Raw genomic sequence first — 21351 nt, forward strand, 5'->3', positions numbered from 1 at the left:
GAGACTCCTGCATCTGTGCATGAAGATCCATTACCTCTTCTCTTGCGGATGGACCCAGAGGCAGAGGGTCGACATGCAGCTGAGCTGAGCTGGCAGAGTCCTGTGCCCTCCGACGAGGACTCTCCACTGCTGTCCCTGTCTCCACAATCTGCTGATACTCACTTGTGAGCTGTGAAACACCAGGTGACAACACTACTCTATGTCCCAAAGGTCCCCCCGAGGTGTGAGTGTCGGTGCTGGGTGCGCTTACTTCTGCTGACGCTGTGCCCTCAGAGGTTGGAGCTTCCTCTGAGGAGTCTGGCTGCTCAGCCTCTTCCTCCTCCACAGTGGGGACGGGGGCTCTGGATGGTCCTGTGGGGGAGTAAAGGAAAGAGTTAGTGATGTGATGCCAAGGTTACATGCACATTGGATTTTGCAGATGTTCATAAGTCCAAATGATGTAGCTTCAGAATCATAACAGTGACTCATGCTATGTCAATGAGAGAGATGGAAAACTATTGTCACCAGCTTGCGGGACTGCCCCTGTCTCTCCTTCCGCAACCACATCAGCGCCGACAATTTCCAGCACTCCTTCCTCCCAGGGGGTCAGGTGGGCTATTGAGGGTGGGCCGCCTCCTCCAGTCCTGGCTCAGACTCTGTTGTTGTGAGCTCTCTTTTCCTGCAATGAGGGAGACAAGTGGAGTTTGAGTGAGAATGAAGGAGTGAGTGTAGAGATTGCATAGCATAGATACTTAGAGGGAGACAAAGATGGTGTGAGGCTGCAAGACCAAGGGCCCTCCCTGTGTGTTGTCAGTTGTGTTCAAAGCATCAGAGTGAGAGGGAGTGTGAGGGCTGCATGGTGGAATAGTTATGTGAATGTGAGCATAGAGAGAGAGAGAGAGGGAATGGGTAAGGGTGCATGGATGTGACTGTGAAGTGGGATGTGGAGGAAGAGATTGCTAAAGCTGAGTACTGGTGGGGAAAGGCAATGGGGATCAGTTTGAGGGTGATGGAAACTTCATACTTACTTTTCCTGTACGGTGAAGGTCATGGAATCGTTTCTGACACCGTATCCAGGTTCTTCTGGTGACTCCCAGCGAGTTGACATCTGCTGACACCCGCATCCATGCAGCCTTGGTCTCCGTGGGAGGCCTCTTCCTCCCTGACCTAGGGAAGAGGACCTCCCTGTGGGCCCTAATCCCATCCAATAATGCCTGCAGTGAAGCCTCATCGAATTTGGAGGCAGCTCGGGGTCTGGCACTGGCCACAGCTGCTGCAGGCTCCTCTGCCATCCTGTATGGTTCGTTTGGAAGCCTGCAGAGGAAGCAATGCTTGCTGTGGACCTTAAAAGCACCACGAATGATGACATCATACTGTGCGACTTTCTGACTGGAAATAGTCAATTAGCAAGGGTTCCCACACGCTGGAAATAAATTGGCCAATTGAGGGAAAAGTGCATCAATCTGGCAGACCCATTAAGATTCGTGTGGAAACCCCGACATTCGGGGAACCCGACAATTCCCCACACCTGCAGGAAAATCGTCCCCGTAGTGTAGGATTGGAGACCGGGAGTAATTAGACCAAGTGGGAGCTAGAATAGTGTGGGTATTCTGTTACTTGGCAACTGTAAGTAGAAAACTCTTGGACTCTGATTCGGCAGAGCAGAGATTTTAGTAGGCTGAGGCTGAAGTCTGGACCAGAAGCGTGCAATAGTAGGCTAATGAAAGCGGCAGGTTTGGTTCAAGACAACATATAGCATGTCTGTACTATTGTGTTATATATTACAAGCTGGTTTAGAAAACCACAGAGTAAAGTTACTGAGAGACAGGAGGTGGCTAGCCTTTATCCTTTTTCCTAGACACAGGAGTTGCTGCACATGCCCCCCTACACACACACACACACACACACACACACACACACACACACACACACACACACACACACACACACACACACACACACACCATATTGTAGAAAGTGCATGCAGAACAAATGAAAGGTACATAAGTAGGAAAAATGTTGAGTGTTCTTTCTGGTACAGTGAGTGATTTGCATTATATTTTAGAATTATCGTTCGAACTAGGGTCCATTTAAGTAGCTATCATAAACTGCTGGCTTTGGGACTGGTGCGATGATACCTGTTTAGAATCCAACTTCATGGGGTTGGGGTGATTTCTGAGTTTTAATTAAATCAGGAAATTGTGATTATCTCATTTGATCCACCTCCACATCAATCAGATGGGTACCATAGGTTCCACTATGTGGATGCTGATAAACCCCTCTATGTTCAAACAGAGGAATTCAGGAAATCAAAGCATATTTTAGAGGACCTTAGATAGCTCAGCAATGAAGCTAATAGCAAGAAGGTTGCAGGAGTGTTTTCTTCATTGCTATCATCTGGATGGTAGGAATCCCAGGTGTCAGGTAAAGGCCATTCCAGTTATTCTATTGCCACATACTAAGTATCCCTTTATCAATATTGATTGATAGCTACATGGAATACTTTTTGTGTGTCTACCAAACATTACTGTTTAAATTAGGTTATTGCACAAGATTCATTTGGCAGCAGGGGTTAGAATTTCCTTGCTAGTGCCTCCCTCCTCCTCCTAATTTGACACCGTTTTAGCATGGCTCTGATGGGCCTGTGAAGATTACCAGAAGAAGAAGAAAGCTTAGCTATCGAGTAGGATCTCCATTCTTCAAATGATAGACATCCTTCACGCAGCTATCTTCACAAACCCTCTTGGGTTTGTTTTGGTTAAGGTTTTTGTAGTGAAGTTAACATAGATTAGTTCCAGGTAAAGGAACTGGTGTTATCATACATATCTCAGGGCCTATGACATGAGATTAGGAGGTCAGGTGTAGTGCGGTCTTGATTGCACAAGATGCAGATTTTATGGTTATGCTTCTGCATGTGATTTCCTCAGAATCAATTGGACAAGTTCTCATGGTATGTGAAGGATTCCAAGCGTTTAAACAATGAAGACATAAGAACATAAAACATAAGACCTTACAAAATAGGCATTCTAACTTTTCTATATTAAATGTTACAACTCTGTTTCTAAATAATTGTAAAACTTTTTACAGCAGATGAACATTACTAGTTTTTATATTCTGTACTATGAAATGCAAGACAATTTTATTTCCAGGTAATTTCACTGAAATTGCCAATTCCTGCAGATACACCACATAATTAGCATTTTTAAACTCCATGTTACACAGCATAAAAAGCTTATTTGATGATGATTGTTTAAAAATGCAATGTTTTCACAGTGGGAATAAGTCACTGTGCCATGGAGGAAAGCTTTCTCAGAAACAAAGGAAGATGATTGCCATGGCAGCTAAAGAGCCAAGCGCAAACACTAGACTGGACAGCTCACCCGTGAAATCAAATCTGACTACACCGTTAACCCCATCAAAGACAGGAAATGCTTGGTAAGATCACAAGTGCCAGGAGTTGAAAGTATGCCAGATTAAATTAAATGGATTTTAAGTAATGTTTATGGTATTTGTTTTCTGATCTGTTAAGCGCTCAAACTTGTTTAGCGTTTTCTTTGTGATTTTTTTCCTCCACTTGTCAGCTGCATTTTGCATGTCTCTCGCATTAATTAAGCACACTTTCTCTATTTTGAGTCAACATTGAAAGTTATAGAAGATCTGTGGCTTAGACCCCCAACTGAAAAAAGGGAATTTGAAAACTGAAGGGCAAATACCTTGTTAAATAAGCCAAGCTCTCTGCTTTTTTGTAACTCGTAAGGCGTTCTCATTTATTCAGTTTTTGTCTAATTAGTCATTTTAGTAATAAACTTGCTAACTGTTACAAAACATTTTCATTTAGGGCTACTCCATTCAATGGTCTCTCCTCCCCAAAATCGTTCCGTGATCTACTGGTGGAAGAAAAGTCATCAGAAAAAGCGGGTGACTCCCTGCCTTCCAGTTCATGGGAAAATAGTTCTAAACAACAAGAGCAGCCCAGCAACAAATATGAGCAACCTATCAGGTGCAGAATTCAAGAAAAGCTGTTTACCTTTAAAGTCAGTTTAATGAATTGATAAATAAACTAAATATTTAAATCCGTATATGGCTAGCATTTCAGCTAAAGAGCGTGCAGTACAAATGCTGCCATAGATCTTCTAGTTTCAAAATCCCCCCCCACCCCCAAGGAAAAAGAAGTTTCAGCTAAAGCTGCATCACTGATCCTTTTGGCATGTGCTGCTATAATCCGGATTGTGCATAGCACAGCATTTAAAAGTGATCACTTGATATTAAATTTAGCTACACTTCCATTTTAATATTTCATACAGTGGCTTTAGGCCATGATTATGTTTGGAACTGTACCATTTGTGAGTACTATTGATTTCTGTGAAAACCGTGCAACTTTTTACTAAAAAAAAAATCCCTTTATCTCGTTACCTGCCCCACAGTTCCACTTAAGCAGAAGTTATTTTCTCTACCTTCAGGTTGCAAAATGTGCCATTTCTCCATTTAAGGGGATGAAAGGGCTCTGCAATTTTTTGGAGTTGTGTAAAAGTGACCCAGAGAGACTCTCCCTCTCTCTTACTTTTATCCTCATTTACAGTTCACACAGCTTTACAGGAAAACGCATGTGATGGGCTTTCCGGGGAGAACTAATTTAAAAAGAAAAAATACTGCAGATGCTGGAAATCTGAAATAAAAAGAGAAAATGCTGGAGATACTCAGCAGGTCAGGCAGCATCTTTCAGGTCGATGACCTTTCGAAACCTAACTCTGTTTCTCTCTTCGCAGATGCTGCCTGACCTGCTGAGTGTCTCCAGCATTTTCTCTCTTTATATTAGAACTAATTTAAACCTCTTCTCAGTTAAACATTCATGAAGAAGTTCATGTGTCAACATCCATAGAGCATTCTACAATTTAGTTTCTTAATTCTACAGTGAACTCTTTCTTTACTGATCATCAGGTACTATGTTTTGATTAAAGTATTTTTTACAGTAGCTTAGTATCAGATCAGAAATAATTGGATTATAATCTTGTGCCTTTGCCCTGCTGTCAGTTATGAATATTGATGTTAGAAATGTTCTAATATAAACCTGAAATTTATCAGTTTTAGTTAAGATAATATAGTACAGGAAACTTTGGTTTATCCGGAGGTTAACTGTCCGGAATGCTCGAGCCACCAGCAAAAATCAGGAGCCGTTTTGTTAGTTTTTTTTTCTTTTCGTTGCTTTTTTTTCACCAGTCAGGCTCTGCAAGGTCTCGCTGAAGCTGTTGCTAAGCTACAGAGACACTTGCAAGGTACGGCTGACTGATTAGAAACTGTTGCTAAGCAACAGGGTTTGTTGCCAGATACGGAGCTCAAAATCTCCGTATGTTTCAACATTAGCGCTGGTTTGTCCGGCAGTTTTGATGGGACGGCAACAGCTTGGTCTCGTCGGTGCCGGATTGCACAAAGTTTCCTGTATTTGATGAAAATGGGCTGTGCTTAGGTTCATGTAATACTTTGCTTTTTCACTAATTACAATGTGGGTGAGGTGCTGTGGACCATTTTATTGACTTGTCAGATGGTCCTAAGTAAGTACACATACTGTCAAAGGGTTCACCTTGACTCTTTCCAACCATTTTACCTCAGTAATTGATCCTGAGGCAGGTACAAGAGCAACTCTGCTGTCAGTTTTTCTCTTCCTTCCATCCCAATATCAAGCTAACTACATGGAACTCATAGGCATAAATCTGTCAGCTAAGGTTTGCAATCCCTTGATCTTGGCCAATTTAACAGTCCCAAAATGCTGATCCAGCTTAAAAATGTCAGGATTGTTTAATGCTGTACTACAGACAAAGGTCACAGAACAAATAACAGCACTTCGAACTTTATCACACTTCTTTGTATGATGTAGCATCTCTGTAGGCTGTAGTTTTTTCTGGCTCAACAACGATGTCTAGAACAGTCTGTAGAAAATTGAGACAGGAGATGGTAAAAGCAGAAATACTTAGAAGACTGATGGATCTCCTGTGGTGTTGGTCTGGAGCACGATTGTGATGTTTAGCTACTAATCTGGTCTCCTTTTAAGGCCACTGCTCAAGTACTTCCTGTGGATAGTGGTCTAAATAGGCAAATTGATTTAGAGTGTATCTTTTTAAGAGTAAAGGCTCAAACTTATAAACTTTTTAGTTTAACCTTCTTTGCATCTTTCCTTCTTTGTATCTTTCCTTCTTTACCAAATATTTCAGTACTGTACATAGTCTATTTAAAAAAAAAATTAAATTCACGATTTTTATTCACAATACACACAAATGTCAATAATGTTATAGCCTATTATGTTAGTATGAATAATTATTATTTTTGATTTCTTTGTATAAACAAATGAGGCAGTTGCTGTAACCATTTAGAATACATTGCAAAATATAAAAATTCCACTTTTAAGTTTGTCATTGTTTAAACTTGCATTTGCTACACATGTTACATGGTTTAATCAACAAATTAATTTTTTTTAATAATTTACTGACGGTGGAGATCTCATACAAATGAAGAGAGACTTTAGATACTGGGAGAATTTCCACTGAAGCAGAAAAGACTAAGAGAATATTTAATGGATGTTTTTAAAATTATGAAGGGTGTTGATTGAGTGAATAGGCAAAGATTATTTCCTCTGGTTGGGAATGAGATGAAAAGTCATCAGTTCCAAATTATTGCGGAGAGTGACGAGATAGGTTAGGAGAAACTTCTTAACACAGAGCTACTGGAGCATGGATATATGACTTGTCATTCAGTCTCTTGGTCTGAGACAAGTCATTTTGATCAGATGTGTTGAATGTGAATGATCCCTGCTAAAGCTGAAGATAGTCTTTGCAGAGTTAAGTACCACTTTTATGTTTTAAAAAATGTTAAGTACGAATAAATACATTTTGATCCATCTTAAAGATTTATTTATGGGGCTTCTATTTTCCCCAAGTTCTCGTGGGTCGTGGATACAGTTCTTTATCCTGTGAAGGTAAATAGTCACCCCAGTCTCCAATTTCAGAATAAGCCCAATTGAATCCCAAAATCCTGGATTCAGAACAGGCATCCAGGATTGAAAACCTTGATAAGAGCCAATTAATTATTTATACCACTTTTGATTTATAGGGTTTTATTTATAAACCAATTTGTTAAAGAAAACAATTTTTTAGCCCTACATTTGTGAATTTCTTCTGGATGTAATGTGTATCCAATGTTATAATTTTTGCACCATGAAAACTAGGCAACATACACATTTTGCCACTTCAAAATTTGCTTCCACTGATGAAGTCAACGCAAAAAGTACTTGAATCTCAAAGGTTATATGTATGTATGAACTTGGCAAAATGACTTTTAGCTGTTTTAAAGGCTTAGATTTAGAGTATTATGAGTTACCATCTCTCCTTTTCGCAAGGCTCGGGTGACTGTCTGTGTGGAGTTTGCACATTCTCCCCGTGTTTGCGTGGGTTTCCTCTGGGTGCTCCGGTTTCCTCCCACAGTCCAAAGATGTGCGGGTTAGGTTGATTGGCTATGATAAATTGACCCTTAGTGTTAGGGGGGGGATTAAATACGTGGGGTTACGGGGATAGGGTGGGATATGTGTTGGTGTAGGGGTTACGGGGATCGGGTGGGATATGTGTCGGTGCAGGCTCGATGGGCCGAAATGGCCTCTATCTGCACTGTGGGGTTTCTGTGATTCTGTAAGTGTATCTAATTTGTATTGCAGCAATTCTATTACAAGAGCAGCTGGGTCTTGCTGCCCCTGTTAATTTGAAAGTCTCTTAACTTTAAATCTCTTTCATCTCTAACAGTCCTTGGTTAATGACAGTTGCTAAAAGTCCACCAGCAATGACTTCGATCACTTTTGCGGCTATTGTGGAGGAGGAACGTCAGCAAGAAGCTGCACTTGTGAAGAGCAGGGAGAAACCACTGGCTTTGATTCAGGTAATGCTAATTGTAAACTGTTCTGAGCACTACCCGTTTCAAAAGTTTCATTGAAAAATTAACCTTTTTTGAGAAATATTGATCAGAGCCAATGAAAATGAAGAAAATTCTCATGAATGTGTTTTTCATTAGCACACTAAGCAATTGTCTAACTCGCTATACAAGCAATAGATGTCAGAATGTACGTTTAGAGGGGAGGATAGTATAGTACCTTCGAATTAAAGAAAGTACAGCGCAAAAGGAGGCCATTCAACCCATTGAACCTGTGCCAGTGCTAGCTCTACAATTTGAGGTATCTACTCTAATCCTTTTGCCCTGGACTTTCCCTGCCCATTCCTCGCACCCTTTTATATTCTCCGTGGAAACACATTCCTCCTTTATAGTGCCATAGATCTAAAGTGCTTTTTTTTTTAACGCTTGTTCTCAAGTTAAATGTGGCCAAAAAAAAAGTAGCCTCAGGCTGGCAACTAATAAAAGACTATGTGGTCTAAATGGGATAACCCCCGAAAACGGAGACGGCGATGCACGATAAACCCACGCCCGTTGATTGCAAAGCAGGCAGCACGACAACTTCATGCTGCCTGCTCATTTGAATGATCTGTGCGCCCAGCCAGCACTAACTGCGCTGCTCATTGGCTGGACACACCTGCAGGGGGCCAATATTGTCAGCGGCTAGCACCAATTAAAGCTTGCCTGCACTGCTTAAAGCTAACCTTCATCTCTTAAAGGGGAGGTGCATTGTGGCTGGAGCAGGTACTGGGAGTCATGGTTGAAGAGAATCTGACCTGGGAAAGAGTGAGGAATTTCACAACATGGAAAGTGCAGGCTCCAAAGTTTCCAGACACTGCACTGAAGATCTTGGTGGGGGAGGTGGAAAACAGGGGAGATGTCCTGTATCTGCAGGGAGGAAGGAGGCCCTCCAGACACACGGTCAAAAGACAGTGGGAGCAGATAGCCATGGGGGTCAATGCCAGGAGTCCAGCCCCGAGGACAAGGATGCAGTGCAGCAAGAAGTTCACTGACCTCACACGAGTGGTCAAGGTCAGTGAATGCATCTTCAAATGACATAACCTACCAACTGCACCTGTAGCCTCAGCCACTGCTAAAATCACCACAGCCCCATTGCTCACCTACCAGCAATCTCGATCAATCAGGCCACATACCTAACATTCATATGCGTCACCTCACCCTCACACACTTGACACTGCTGCAAGCCTCACACCTACATCTCACAGGTTGCACATACTGCCAGCTATTCAACCATGACAGCTTGCACAGCACTCACTGACACACTTCCCTCTCTCTTGCAGCACAAGGTGGCACACAACCAGAGACAGCAGGAGCTAACTGGAGGGGGACAGGCATTGACCTGCATGATTTGCTGCTTGTGGTCGTACACCAGCTGGACATTGAGGGAGTGGAATCCCCTTCGGTTTCAGTATAGGGCAGAATTGACGTGCAGTGCCCACAAGGCAATGTGCGTGCAGTCAGTGGCACCCTGCGCCATGGGGAAGCCTGCAATCCTAGCGAAGGCACATGCTCACTTCACCTGCTTGTCCCTGGCATGAAATGTAGTTAGCTCTCTTTTTGAATAGAGCAGTGGATGGCAAACTGAGATGTTGCAAATATCTCCCGCTCTAGCCTGGAAAGGAGCCTGATGCATAAAAGTTCTTTGCCAAGGTCACCTTCACAGCCACTGGCAAAGCGGTCCTTGTCCTGCTCTGAGGTTGCAGTTGTGGCTGCATTAGGTGGCAGATTTCAGTGAGGACATCCTTACTGAAGTGCAGATGTCTCACACATTGTTCCTCGCTAAGGTTGAGGTAGGAGAAATGCTCCCTGAACACCCTGGGCGGATATGGCCTCCTGCTGAGAGCCCTTCTCCGTCTTCCAGCAGCTTGTCCTGCTGTGCGTGGCCTCTGTTAATTCGGCAAGTCATGCTGTATTCCAAGGGAAATGCCTACTAGTGCACCCATGTCTGGAAGCAACTGCTTTGTGCAGAAGCCTTGAAGTCAGGAAAAAAGTACTTCAGCACCTGCCACACCACTCCTTGTAGACTTTAGCAACTTGAAACAACTATAGGAAGTACCAAACACTTGTGGAATCCTAGCAACAGCCAGAAGAAATCAACCAGCAACTAGCCTGTAAGTAGTTGATGATCCCTTTAAATAGCACTGGTGGGGGGTCCTTCCTGCTGCTGAACGTGTGTTCAACTGTGTGAGATTAAGAGAGAGCGTTAGCTGGAGTGTTGAGCTCCAAAATAGCAGCGCCGGCGTCAAATCAGTGTTGCAAGCTGAAGCATTGCTCGCTGATTGACGTCATGATCGGCCTGCTCTGCATACATCTAGCAGACGTTTACTGCATGTGCCCTAACGCCTCTAAAAAAAAAATAAAAAAAAATATGCCGTCCAGCATGATTCGCCCCACAAGTGCGTGCGGCGCCACAGACGCCATTTTGGAGCTCTAAGGGCACTCATAGCGTCCAAAAAACCAGCACGAACAAGCCCAATTTCTTGCCCTGTCTCACATGCCGAACATTTGGAAGTGTTTAGCATTCATACAGCACCCTTTTGAGGGTAGTATACAGATGTCAAACTAGTGCAGTTGCTTTGATATTGATTTTGAGCTGCATTGTTGGGAGGTCTGTATTATAAACGGTCACAAATAGCTTGCAGCTGCACAGCATTGGTCACTGACAACATTTTGTTACATATATATTTCACTTGTAACCTACTTTGAAATCTACAAAAATCTAGATGGTCAGAGGCAGTACATGGAACTTCAGACTCCAGATGGTAGAAAAAATGGCGGCAGCAGAAATATATGGCTGTTGACCACCACAAGCCTCATCTCTCCACTCCGCTCTCAAACTGGGAGTGCAATGCTTTTGAAGTATTCACAGTTCTTGGGTGAAAAATTACCCAAGTAATTTGGTCAGTACTATAGATTTGGTATAGTTGTCAGTTGGTGTCAGACATTCAAATGTCAGAAGCCTAGATATTTTTTTTTTTGATTGCTGTTACTCGATTCATTTTAAACAGGTTACTCAGTCACAACCTTTAGGTTCATCTTGGCCAGTAGCTGTCATTCTGGATAGGGATGTATGTAACATTTATATGAGCCATGATAAAAGCATGTTCTAGCGAGGAGCTTAATAAAGGTGAACTGTTCCCTGTGGCTTTTCTACTAATGACGAAGTCATTAAAAAATTACTGTAATGCAATATCTCCAAACTTCAAAAATGAAATAATTTTTATCTTCTATTTTCAGATCGAGGAACGTGCTATCCAGGATTTACTAATCCACTACCAAGCCTGTGACAACCCTGAGGAATTCATTGTGATAGATAGATCACCGCAAGGGCCCATAGCAACCCCAGTATGGAGTAAACACTGAGTCTTGTATCTCTTTGTCTACTGCTAACAACAACATATGGTCATGAAATTAAATTGGTCAGTGCTTACTCTGTGAAAAGGCTGCATTTACAAAAGAGCAAAGGAACGATGCATTGCTCTTTGTTCCATTTTCTAGCGGAGCAACTGCTGTGTTTGACCTCAAATGCTGTTAAGGAAATGTTTTCATCTGGAATATATATCTTGAGACCTTTTTCACTGGCACAGTAAATAAGAATTTAATTAGTAAGTGCTGATCAGATATTGATATTTTGTCTTTCTCCACTTCCCCATCCCACACATTTCATAAATCCTTCCACACACACTTTCAAAGTGTACTTCTAGTTGCAACAGCACAATATTGGTGGCAGAGAATTCTTGCAGGAAACAGTGGATAAATACTTGGGGAGGGGGTGCTGAATTGCTGATTGTTGAGTCAATTAGAGAACATAGATGCTGTGGAGATCAAAGCTATTTTAATGTGTCACTGCATCTTCAAAGTAATAGCAGTGAGAGGAGCCTCTGACCTATTACTTTTGGTCCTTGGCTAGCTCCAGCTCTTGCATAAAAAGTACAACACACTGAATTGGTTCAGTGGACGAGCACTAACACAAGTTTGATTCACTGACTGGTGACTCCTAATTTCAGCTGTGCTGTAATAGGGAGGTATATGGAGATCGGGTGCCTGTCCACCGGGGAGGGAGAATCAACCATGCATACCTCTTGACAGCTGATTGAAAGCAATGTTGTTGGAGGCTTAGAAGCAAGTCACCCATTTTCTAAACTACAGTCTGGTAAAAGGAAAGTGGGACATATTTCATACATTGATCCGTGCATGGCCTTTAAACTCAAGCAAATTAATTATAAATATCAACCTGTTTGGCGATTAATCAAACGTTGTTGTCCAGCAATAACAGTGTTGGAGAATCACTTGCAACTACAGGAAACTTTTTTTTATCCGGCACGGACGGGACCGACGTTGTGCCGGTTCATCAAAAATTCCAGATAACCGAAAGCTATAATAAAAGATACGGAGCTGAGAGCTCCGTATAAAGCAACAAACCCACAGCTTCAGAACAATGGCCACAAGTTGCAAGTGTCTCTAGCTTAGCAACAGCTGCAGCCACACCCTTGCACAGCAACAAATGGAGGAAGGCAAGTAATAAAAGTTACCTGAACCTACTCCTGAATTTTGCCGGTTAACCGAGATTTCCGGTTATTTAGGTGCCGGTAAATCAAAAGTTTCCTGTACATTTTTAAAACCCCATGGAACCTAGTGAGGATCAGCATTGCTTGCTGATGTTGGTGTACCACAAAAGCACAAAATAAACTCCCAACACTAAGTCAGTACTTTATCCTACAGAGCAGCAAAGCCAATCAAAGGTCAATGGCAACATTATTTTTCCCATCGCAGTTATTTTAAAGCCCAATTTAGATTAAACTCCAGTCGCCTGCCACTGGCACCAAGGTTGTCGTTTACCATTTTAGGTGTGGCTGCAGGCAAGCTGGCAGTTTAGCCTGCCTGGGAACAGACATGAGATGGCAGACCTTAACTTGATGACTTTAATGGCTGCTGTTTATATTTGGCACTGGTGGCAAGTAGTGGATGCAAGCTCTAAGTGAAACCCCCTCTCGAGCAGCCTTGATGTCTCCGACAGCAGTGGCCTTGCTTTTTAAAAAAAAACTTAACAGGATTTGGTCGCAATTATGTAATTGGAGACATCCCTGCTAACTGTCATATGTTAAGATGTTATGATTGTTCCAGTGCAGTTCAAACATATATGTTGGTTTTCAGTGGTGCTGAAATAAATTTCTAATGAGAAATGTATATTAACATAAAATAATGTTGTGCATAGAACTGAAATAAAATTTTAAGCAATTTTTATTTGCTGGTGCACTGTTGAAGGTTTAGGCTTGCACGATTTTGAGGATCACAGATTTTAAATAGGAGAGGTTCTGCTACTGATTCTTTCTGCATTCTATAAATATGAGAATGAGCTTTACCCCGAGTCTCTCGTAGGTTTGAACTTTCCCATTATGTACATTATTTCAAACAACACAGGTACTTGTGCGTTTGTGTTTGAAAGGCCTTACTGTAGCTGTGTGATGGGCAGTGTTGCTCCTGCATGATTTGTTTGTTGATTTGTTTGTATTTGCACAACTAAGATTGGAGGTGTTGACTTTTCTGTACCCTTGACAAAACTGGTGTGTGATTTTGGGCTCTGGCAAGTAAAATGTCTTGCTTCTAATTGATCACTTGGCAAATTAAACTTAAGGAGTGTGACTATGTAAAAGATAAATTAATGGGGGTCGCAAACAAATGTAACACTTGAGATGTAGTGTACATGATCCTTCAGTGTTTAAAAGAAAATATGTTTTCATCATGTTCATGGAGTTTAGCCACACTGGGTGGCAAGCTGGAAAAAAATGAAAGCAATAAATGTGTATCTGACTTGAACATGCGGTTTTTATTTTTTTTTAAACTATAATACTGTATACAACCTTTCTTCAATACATGCTTTATTAACAGACATAATATTCAATTTTTTCTGTTCGTTCAGCTTCAACAGGTCAATGATTTTTCTAAAAGAAATAAACACTTGAACATTGTCCTTTTTAAAAGATTTGCACCATATGGGCCCATCTTGATCAGTTTATTTTTCTCCTGCCACTGGCAGCACTGCTCGATACACAATTCTTTTCAACTTTTAAATCATGTAATACAGTATTAGTCTCTTGCAGAAGTGCAGTAGAAGTTTTACAAGTGTTTCCATTGAAGTTTCAATTTATAAAAGTACTGTGACTTTAGCAGAGATCTGTATTTCATATTTTCACTCCTGCAGGACACACTCGATCTATTCCAACCTTGGTCACAAAAATGTTCAGCCTTGAGGTTCTCCAACCACACATTTTCATGATTGTCCCCGTGCAGTTCAAACATTTATGTTGGTTTACAGTAGTATTGAATTACTGCAGATATTTTTTACACTATTAGCAAAATAGCAATAATATTCTGACAGTGAATCAAATAAACTCAAATTGCCTGAGAAGTATAATTATTCAGATACACTTGGAAGTCACTTATCCAACTGGGAAAAATCACAATTTGGTGTATTTAAAAAAAATTTTTACCCTCTTGTGCCATCCTTTCCAAGCATTGATGCAACAGAGGCTTAATAAAAAGGAAATTATTGCATAAAGAGAATGTTACAGGAGAGGGAAAAAAAATGACTGAATAAATGCAAATCAATTTTTTTTGTTCACTGGATGGGGGAGATGCTGGCGAAGTTGCATTTATTGCCATTGCCCATCGTAGTTGTTCGACAACTGAGTGGCTTGCTAGACCACTGCACAACAACTTGCTTTATATAGTGCCTTTAATGTAGAAAAACATCCCAAGTTGCTTCACGGGAGCGTTTTCAGACAAACTTTGATACCAAGCCACAGAGAGATATTAGGACAGGTGACCAAAGCTCGGTCAAAGAGGTAAGTTTTAAGGAGAGTCTTGGAGGAGAGGGGTTTAGGGAGGGAATTCCAGAGCATGGGGCCTGGGCAGCTGAAGGCACGGCCGCCAATGGCTAATGCACAGGGCATCAAGAGTCACCAACACACTGGACTTAAGTCATATGTACACCAGACTGGGTAGAGGTGGCAGATTCCCTTCCCTGAAGGACATTAATGAACGAGTTGGGTTTTTACGACAACCCAGCAGCTTTCATGGTCACTTTTGTTCTGCAATTTTCCAAGGTGGGATTCTTTTAATATTAATTCTCGCCATGTGGGCGTCACTAACCCTGCTACAGTCTGTATGGTGAAGGTACTTCCACAACGCTATTAGGTAGGGAGTTCTAGGATTTTGACCCAGCGACGATGAAACGTCGATATATGTCCAAGTCAGGATGATGTGAGACTTGGAGGTGGTGGTGTTCCCATGCATATGCTGCCCTTGTCCTATCGAATAAAGCATAAGTAGATCATTCTGCAATTTTTGCATATTTCTGGAGCAGCCTGGCATCCGGCTACATTTTTACTGAGAGACATCACCTCAGGAGGTCCATTGTGGGTATACGCCTCTTAAATTTTGCAAAGTCTGAATTCTGTTTGGCCACTAAGGAATCATTGCTGTTTCTCTAAGTATTTGTTTTACCCTGAGTTCTGTGAGGAATTTTCAAGTGATCTCATCTAACAAGTTTGTCAGTTTAAACTTTCATAAACTGACTCCAGATGGCTCTATCTGAACATTCAATATTTTGCTTATGCCACTGCTTCTGTAATTAACTACCCGTGAATAAATCCTTAATAATTTAATCTATTAAGACAAGTGTCTGGTGTGGTTGGCATTATTTGCCTTCCAAACTGATGAGATACAGTGAAATTCCTACATACTATCCAGTAGCAATAATATTACACCTGAGTCACTCCATCCCAGATTACTTTGCGCATAAGGTTATGTTTTAGTTCTTGAGAGCGAGAGCTCACCAATGGAAGTGGCTTTTCTGTTGGGCAAAAGGGGAAAATCTAGTGAGCTTGAATCATAATAGTATGCTTTGCTTTTTAGTGTAAAGGATTATTTTGTAATGTACATACATTTGCAACTGACCCTCTTCCTGAAAAAGAGGTTTTGTGTTCTCTAGGGGACCTAAATGAACATTTTTAATGGGGAAAGTGCGGGGATGCCCAAAACGCCCGAAAAACCCAGCAAGGCCGGGGACGTGAGGTTCCGCCAATCTTGCAGCAGGGCCTCATTAACATATTACACAGGATATACAGCACAGAAACAGGCCATTCGGCCCAACCATTTCATGCTGGCATTTATGCTCGAGCCTCCTCCGGTCTTTTCTCATCTAACTCTTATCAGCATAATCCTCTCTTCCCTTCTCCCTCATATGCTTAACTAACCTCCCCTTAAATGCATCTATACTATTACTATTGTAGCCCCACCTCCTGACCGCTAGTCACCTAAATGGGCCAGTGGGCAGGCGGAATCACTGGTGGCAGGACGCCGCAGCTGGGGGACCCCTGTGGCTGGATGGAAAAGAATTTTGCAAAATGTGTGTTTCTGTATCCAGGTACATACCACGTGTGTGAAAGGAAACCATTTAATTAACATACTTTCTACTCTTGTCAGATTATCAGGGCATTTTGCAAACTGTTGAATGTGAGCATCCTTTCTCTCCCTATTAACCTCTAGTCACATCACATTCCTTGGTCAGGTTAATAGGCAAACAGTTCCTCCATTCTTCTGCAACAATGGGACGATTTCTTACCTGGGACAGAATGAAGGCAGGGCTCCTCTGTACACCCTGACTCAGGAAGCTCGACACCATCCAGGACAAAGCAGCCCGCTTGACTGGCACCCCATCCACCACCTTAAACATTCACTCCCTCCCCCGGCGTACCATGGCTGCAGTGTATATCATCTACAAGATGCACTGCAGCAACTTGCCAAGCCGCCTTCGGCAGCACGTCCCAAACCCGCGACCTCTTCCACCTAGAAGGGCAAGGGCAGCAGGCACATGGGAACACCACCACCTCCAAGTCACACACCATCCTGACACCGATCCTTCACCGTTGCTGGGTCAAAATCCTGGAACTCCCTACCTCACAGCACTGTGGGAGTACCTTCACCACACGGACTGCGGCAGTTCAAGAAAGCGGCTCAACGCCACCTTCTCAAGGGCAACTAGGGATGGGCAATAAATGCTGGCCTTGCCAAAGACGCCCTGCTCCCATAAACTAATTTTTTTTTAAAACACCTGGGGCAGAATGGAGAGATGGCTCCTCTGTACACCTGGGTCAGAATGGAGAGATGGCTCCTCTGTACACCTGGGTCAGAATGGAGAGATGGCTCCTCTGTACACCTGGCGTAGAATGGAGAGACGGCTCCTCTGTACACCTGGGGCAGAATGGAGAGACGGCTCCTCTGTACACCTGGGGCAGAATGGAGAGACGGCTCCTCTGTACACCTGGGTTAGAATGGAGAGATGGCTCCTCTGTACACCTGGGGTAGAATGGAGAGACGGCTCCTCTATACCTGGGGCAGAATGGAGAGACAGTTCCTCTGTACACCTGGGGCAGAATGGAGAGACGGTTCCTCTGTACACCTGGGGCAGAATGGAGAGACGGTTCCTCTGTACACCTGGGGCAGAATGGAGAGACGGTTCCTCTGTACACCTGGGGCAGAATGGAGAGACGGTTCCTCTGTACACCTGGGGCAGAATGGAGAGACGGTTCCTCTGTACACCTGGGGCAGAATGGAGAGACGGTTCCTCTGTACACCTGGGGCAGAATGGAGAGACGGTTCCTCTGTACACCTGGGGCAGAATGGAGAGACGGCTCCTCTGTACACCTGGGTTAGAATGGAGAGATGGCTCCTCTGTACACCTGGGGTAGAATGGAGAGACGGCTCCTCTATACCTGGGGCAGAATGGAGAGACAGTTCCTCTGTACACCTGGGGCAGAATGGAGAGACGGCTCCTCTGTACACCTGGGGCAGAATGGAGAGACGGTTCCTCTGTACACCTGGGGCAGAATGGAGAGACGGTTCCTCTGTACACCTGGGGCAGAATGGAGAGACGGTTCCTCTGTACACCTGGGGCAGAATGGAGAGACGGTTCCTCTGTACACCTGGGGCAGAATGGAGAGACGGTTCCTCTGTACACCTGGGGCAGAATGGAGAGACGGTTCCTCTGTACACCTGGGGCAGAATGGAGAAACGGCTCCTCTGTACACCTGGGGCAGAATGGAGAGACGGCGCCTCTGTACACCTGGGGCAGAATGGAGAGACGGCGCCTCTGTACACCTGGGGCAGAATGGAGAGACGGCGCCTCTGTACGCCTGGGGCAGAATGGAGAGACGGCACCTCTGTACACCTGGGGCAGAATTGAGAGACGGTTCCTCATAATACCTGGGGCAGAATGAGGGGAGGATTCCTCTGTGTACCTGGGGCATAATGGAGAGATGATTTCTCTGTATACCTGGGGCAGAATGGCACGAGGATTGCAATGTATACCTGGGGCAGAATGGCACGAGGATTGCGATGTATACCTGGGGCAGATTGGAGACAGGATTCTTCTGTATACCTGGGGCAGAATGGCACGAGGATTGCGATGTATACCTGGGGCAGAATGGCACGAGGATTGCAATGTATACCTGGGGCAGATTGGAGGCAAGATTCTTCTGTATACCTGGGGCAGAATGGCACGAGGATTGCGATGTATACCTGGGGCAGAATGGCACGAGGATTGCAATGTATACCTGGGGCAGATTGGAGACAAGATTCTTCTGTATACCTGGGGCAGAATGGAGAGAGGATTGTGATGTATACCTGGGGCAGAATGGCACGAGGATTGCAATGTATACCTGGGGCAGATTGGAGACAGGATTCTTCTGTATACCTGGGGCAGAATGGAGAGAGGATTGCGATGTATACCTGGGGCAGAATGGCACGAGGATTGCGATGTATACCTGGAGCAGATTGGAGACAGGATTCTTCTGTATACCTGGGGCAGAATGGAGAGAGGATTGCGATGTATACCTGGGGCAGAATGGCACGAGGATTGCGATGTATACCTGGGGCAGATTGGAGACAGGATTCTTCTGTATACCTGGGGCAGAATGGAGAGAGGATTGCAATTTATACCCGACTAAGTAATGTGTGCTGACTTTGAGTGCCTAAAGATAAACACCAAAATCCCGAACCCAAGAAAGAAAAAGAATCCATGAAGTTTCAAAAGGAACCAGACTTGGACAGAGCAGAGTGGTACCAAAGAACCATAAAATATATAATGCAATTCCAATTTTCTAAAATAAAGGACAGAAGTATGATTCTAGGAACTTTGTGTGCTAACATTAATAGGAAAACATAATTAAAAACATTTAGCAAAAATAACAAGTCAGCGTTCCTTTTATTATTGAAAAACCTAGGTGAAGGGCCAAGCGTGGGACACCACCAAGATTTGAAAAGTAACACTAGATGAAGTAATTCAAGAAGGAACTTTGGCAGTAAGCTTGGATTTTAAGAGTCTGCAGATTATAAGAGGAAGGAAAGACTGGGAAAGAAATTCCACAGGTTTGATGTCATTGGAAAGGATGAGTTAAAATAGGAAATGGGCTGATAGCTTTAAACATAATGCGGATGCAGGGAGGAGGGAGACTTCAGGGTGATTTATTTAGAGCTCAAGATGAACAAGAGGAAAGTGCAGCGAAAGAATAATTGTTGTTGCATTGATAAAGCCTAGATAAGAAAGATTGACAGAGAGGCTGGCGGGGAGAGAAGGAATGCTCATAATTTGTTCAAATTCCCTGATAGTCTGACAGATTAATGACTGAGAGGCTAATACCTTAGCTTTGGAAAAAAATCTTTCACAGGATATTATGGTTGATACTTACTTGAATCACTAGTTGGCCAGATGATAGAAATAGAATAGTTGAATCATTCAAAGAAATGTAATCAATTGGCAATTGGCAAAACATGACAAATGGTATTTAATAGTCTTCATTTATTTTTTCTTTCTATTTTGAACCTTCCTCTTTTTCATTTGCATAATTAATTTCCTAACTTTCATGTTTCCTTGTTCAATATTTCTCTAAATGTACTAATCTACCATCAAACATTAGAGGATGGGAAACGGTTTGATATTTTATCAATTTGTAAGAAGGACTGCAACATACTTAATATCCTTATTTCGATAAGGACTCATTGGTTGTCAGGCAGTAACATGCAATGTTGAATGATGGCAAAGATGATTCTGTTTTATGAAAATTCTGGTGCTTGGGTTTGTGGCCCCTTGTTCATATGGGAATTCCCTCACAGGCTTTTAGTATCATTTAGTGGCTCTGTAATTGAGAACTGAAGGACTTGAACTACTGTTACACCATGAACGCCACTTTCCAGAGATTAAGGGCAATATTTGACATCCGTATTTAAAGGCTCAATTCAGAATGGCTCTGAGCCATTTTGAAATCTTTTGTTTACTTCACAAGACTTTTATACCCCTTAATTTTTCCAAACCAACTTGTCCAGCTGGTCTCAAGATAACACAATTCTCAGAGCTCATGTTACACCACTGCTAACTGTGTTATCTGACGGGGGAAGAAATGACACCGTCCTTCTGTGCTGCTTCATTTAAATCTGAGATTGACCTGAGCATCGGTGACAGGGTAAACACTTGGTATGATGAGTCAATCAGCACCACCTTCTAGTCGATAGCATCAAAGGCAGGGGACACGTTGGGGTTGGCGAGGAACGATAACAAGTCACAGTCACTGTCATACTATATATATATTGTTTTTTATTTTGACTAATGCGCTTTATTTTGACTTTAACATAGGATTCAATATGATGATCTGTCGCAATCTGAATTTTAACGCTAAATAAAAACAGTAGCTATTCCTACCATGCACCTTAGTGTATTTGACATCAGTTTACGGTTATAGCCTAATTTCATTTGCACTAAGCAGCATGACACTGTCTTGAAGATCCACCACAGTGACTCACCTCTGCTACAAATGATTGGGTAGATGGATTACAAGGGCTTCATTCCTCACTGGACAATGAAGGATCGATCGGATGATTGCATCAGCAAACTGCTTCAGAAGGTGAGACACATACTGCCAGGAATTACTTTCAGTTAAGAAGTAAAATTAAAAAAAACAAATATACCTACTTAAATCACTGAAAATATCATCATATCCTACTGTTGTTTGCCTATACCCATCATGATTGTGGGGAAATAACTTTTTTTCTCTCAAAAGGGTCAGGCCAAACCAAACACTGAAGGATCCAAGTTCACGAAATTAAGAACTTGCATTTATGTAGTGTACTACGTTAAAAGTGCTATAAAAATGCATGTTGTTGTTGTAGTGCCTTTCACGACTTCAGGACATCCCAGGTGTTCTGTGCCATGGGATATTTTACATTCACCTGAGAGGACAGGCAGGACCTCCGTTTAATGTCTCATCCAAAAGAGAGCATCTCCGACAGTGCAGCACTCAATGAAGTGTCAGTCTAGACTATGTCCTAAAGTCTCTGGTCTGGGGCTTGAGAGAGAAAGCTCCCACTGAT

General features: G+C 42.8%; 1 protein-coding gene across 2 annotated transcripts in view; it reads left to right on the forward strand.

Annotated features, from left to right (window-relative positions):
* Positions 1-13743, forward strand: part of ibtk (inhibitor of Bruton agammaglobulinemia tyrosine kinase) — a 157158-nt gene extending 143415 nt beyond the window's left edge. For both annotated transcript variants that reach the window (XM_085997672.1, XM_085997673.1), the window contains 4 exons: positions 3253-3414; positions 3818-3979; positions 7764-7896; positions 11164-13743. In XM_085997672.1, the coding sequence (XP_085853798.1) occupies positions 3253-3414; positions 3818-3979; positions 7764-7896; positions 11164-11289 (583 nt within the window). In that variant the 3' untranslated portion in view covers positions 11290-13743. The remainder of the gene's footprint in view (positions 1-3252; positions 3415-3817; positions 3980-7763; positions 7897-11163) is intronic.
* Positions 13744-21351: the final 7608 nt, after the last annotated feature.

This window comes from Somniosus microcephalus, chromosome 9 (assembly GCF_052327205.1).
Source record: "Somniosus microcephalus isolate GS21.2 chromosome 9, FLI_Smic_1.0, whole genome shotgun sequence".
NCBI lineage: Eukaryota > Metazoa > Chordata > Chondrichthyes > Squaliformes > Somniosidae > Somniosus > Somniosus microcephalus.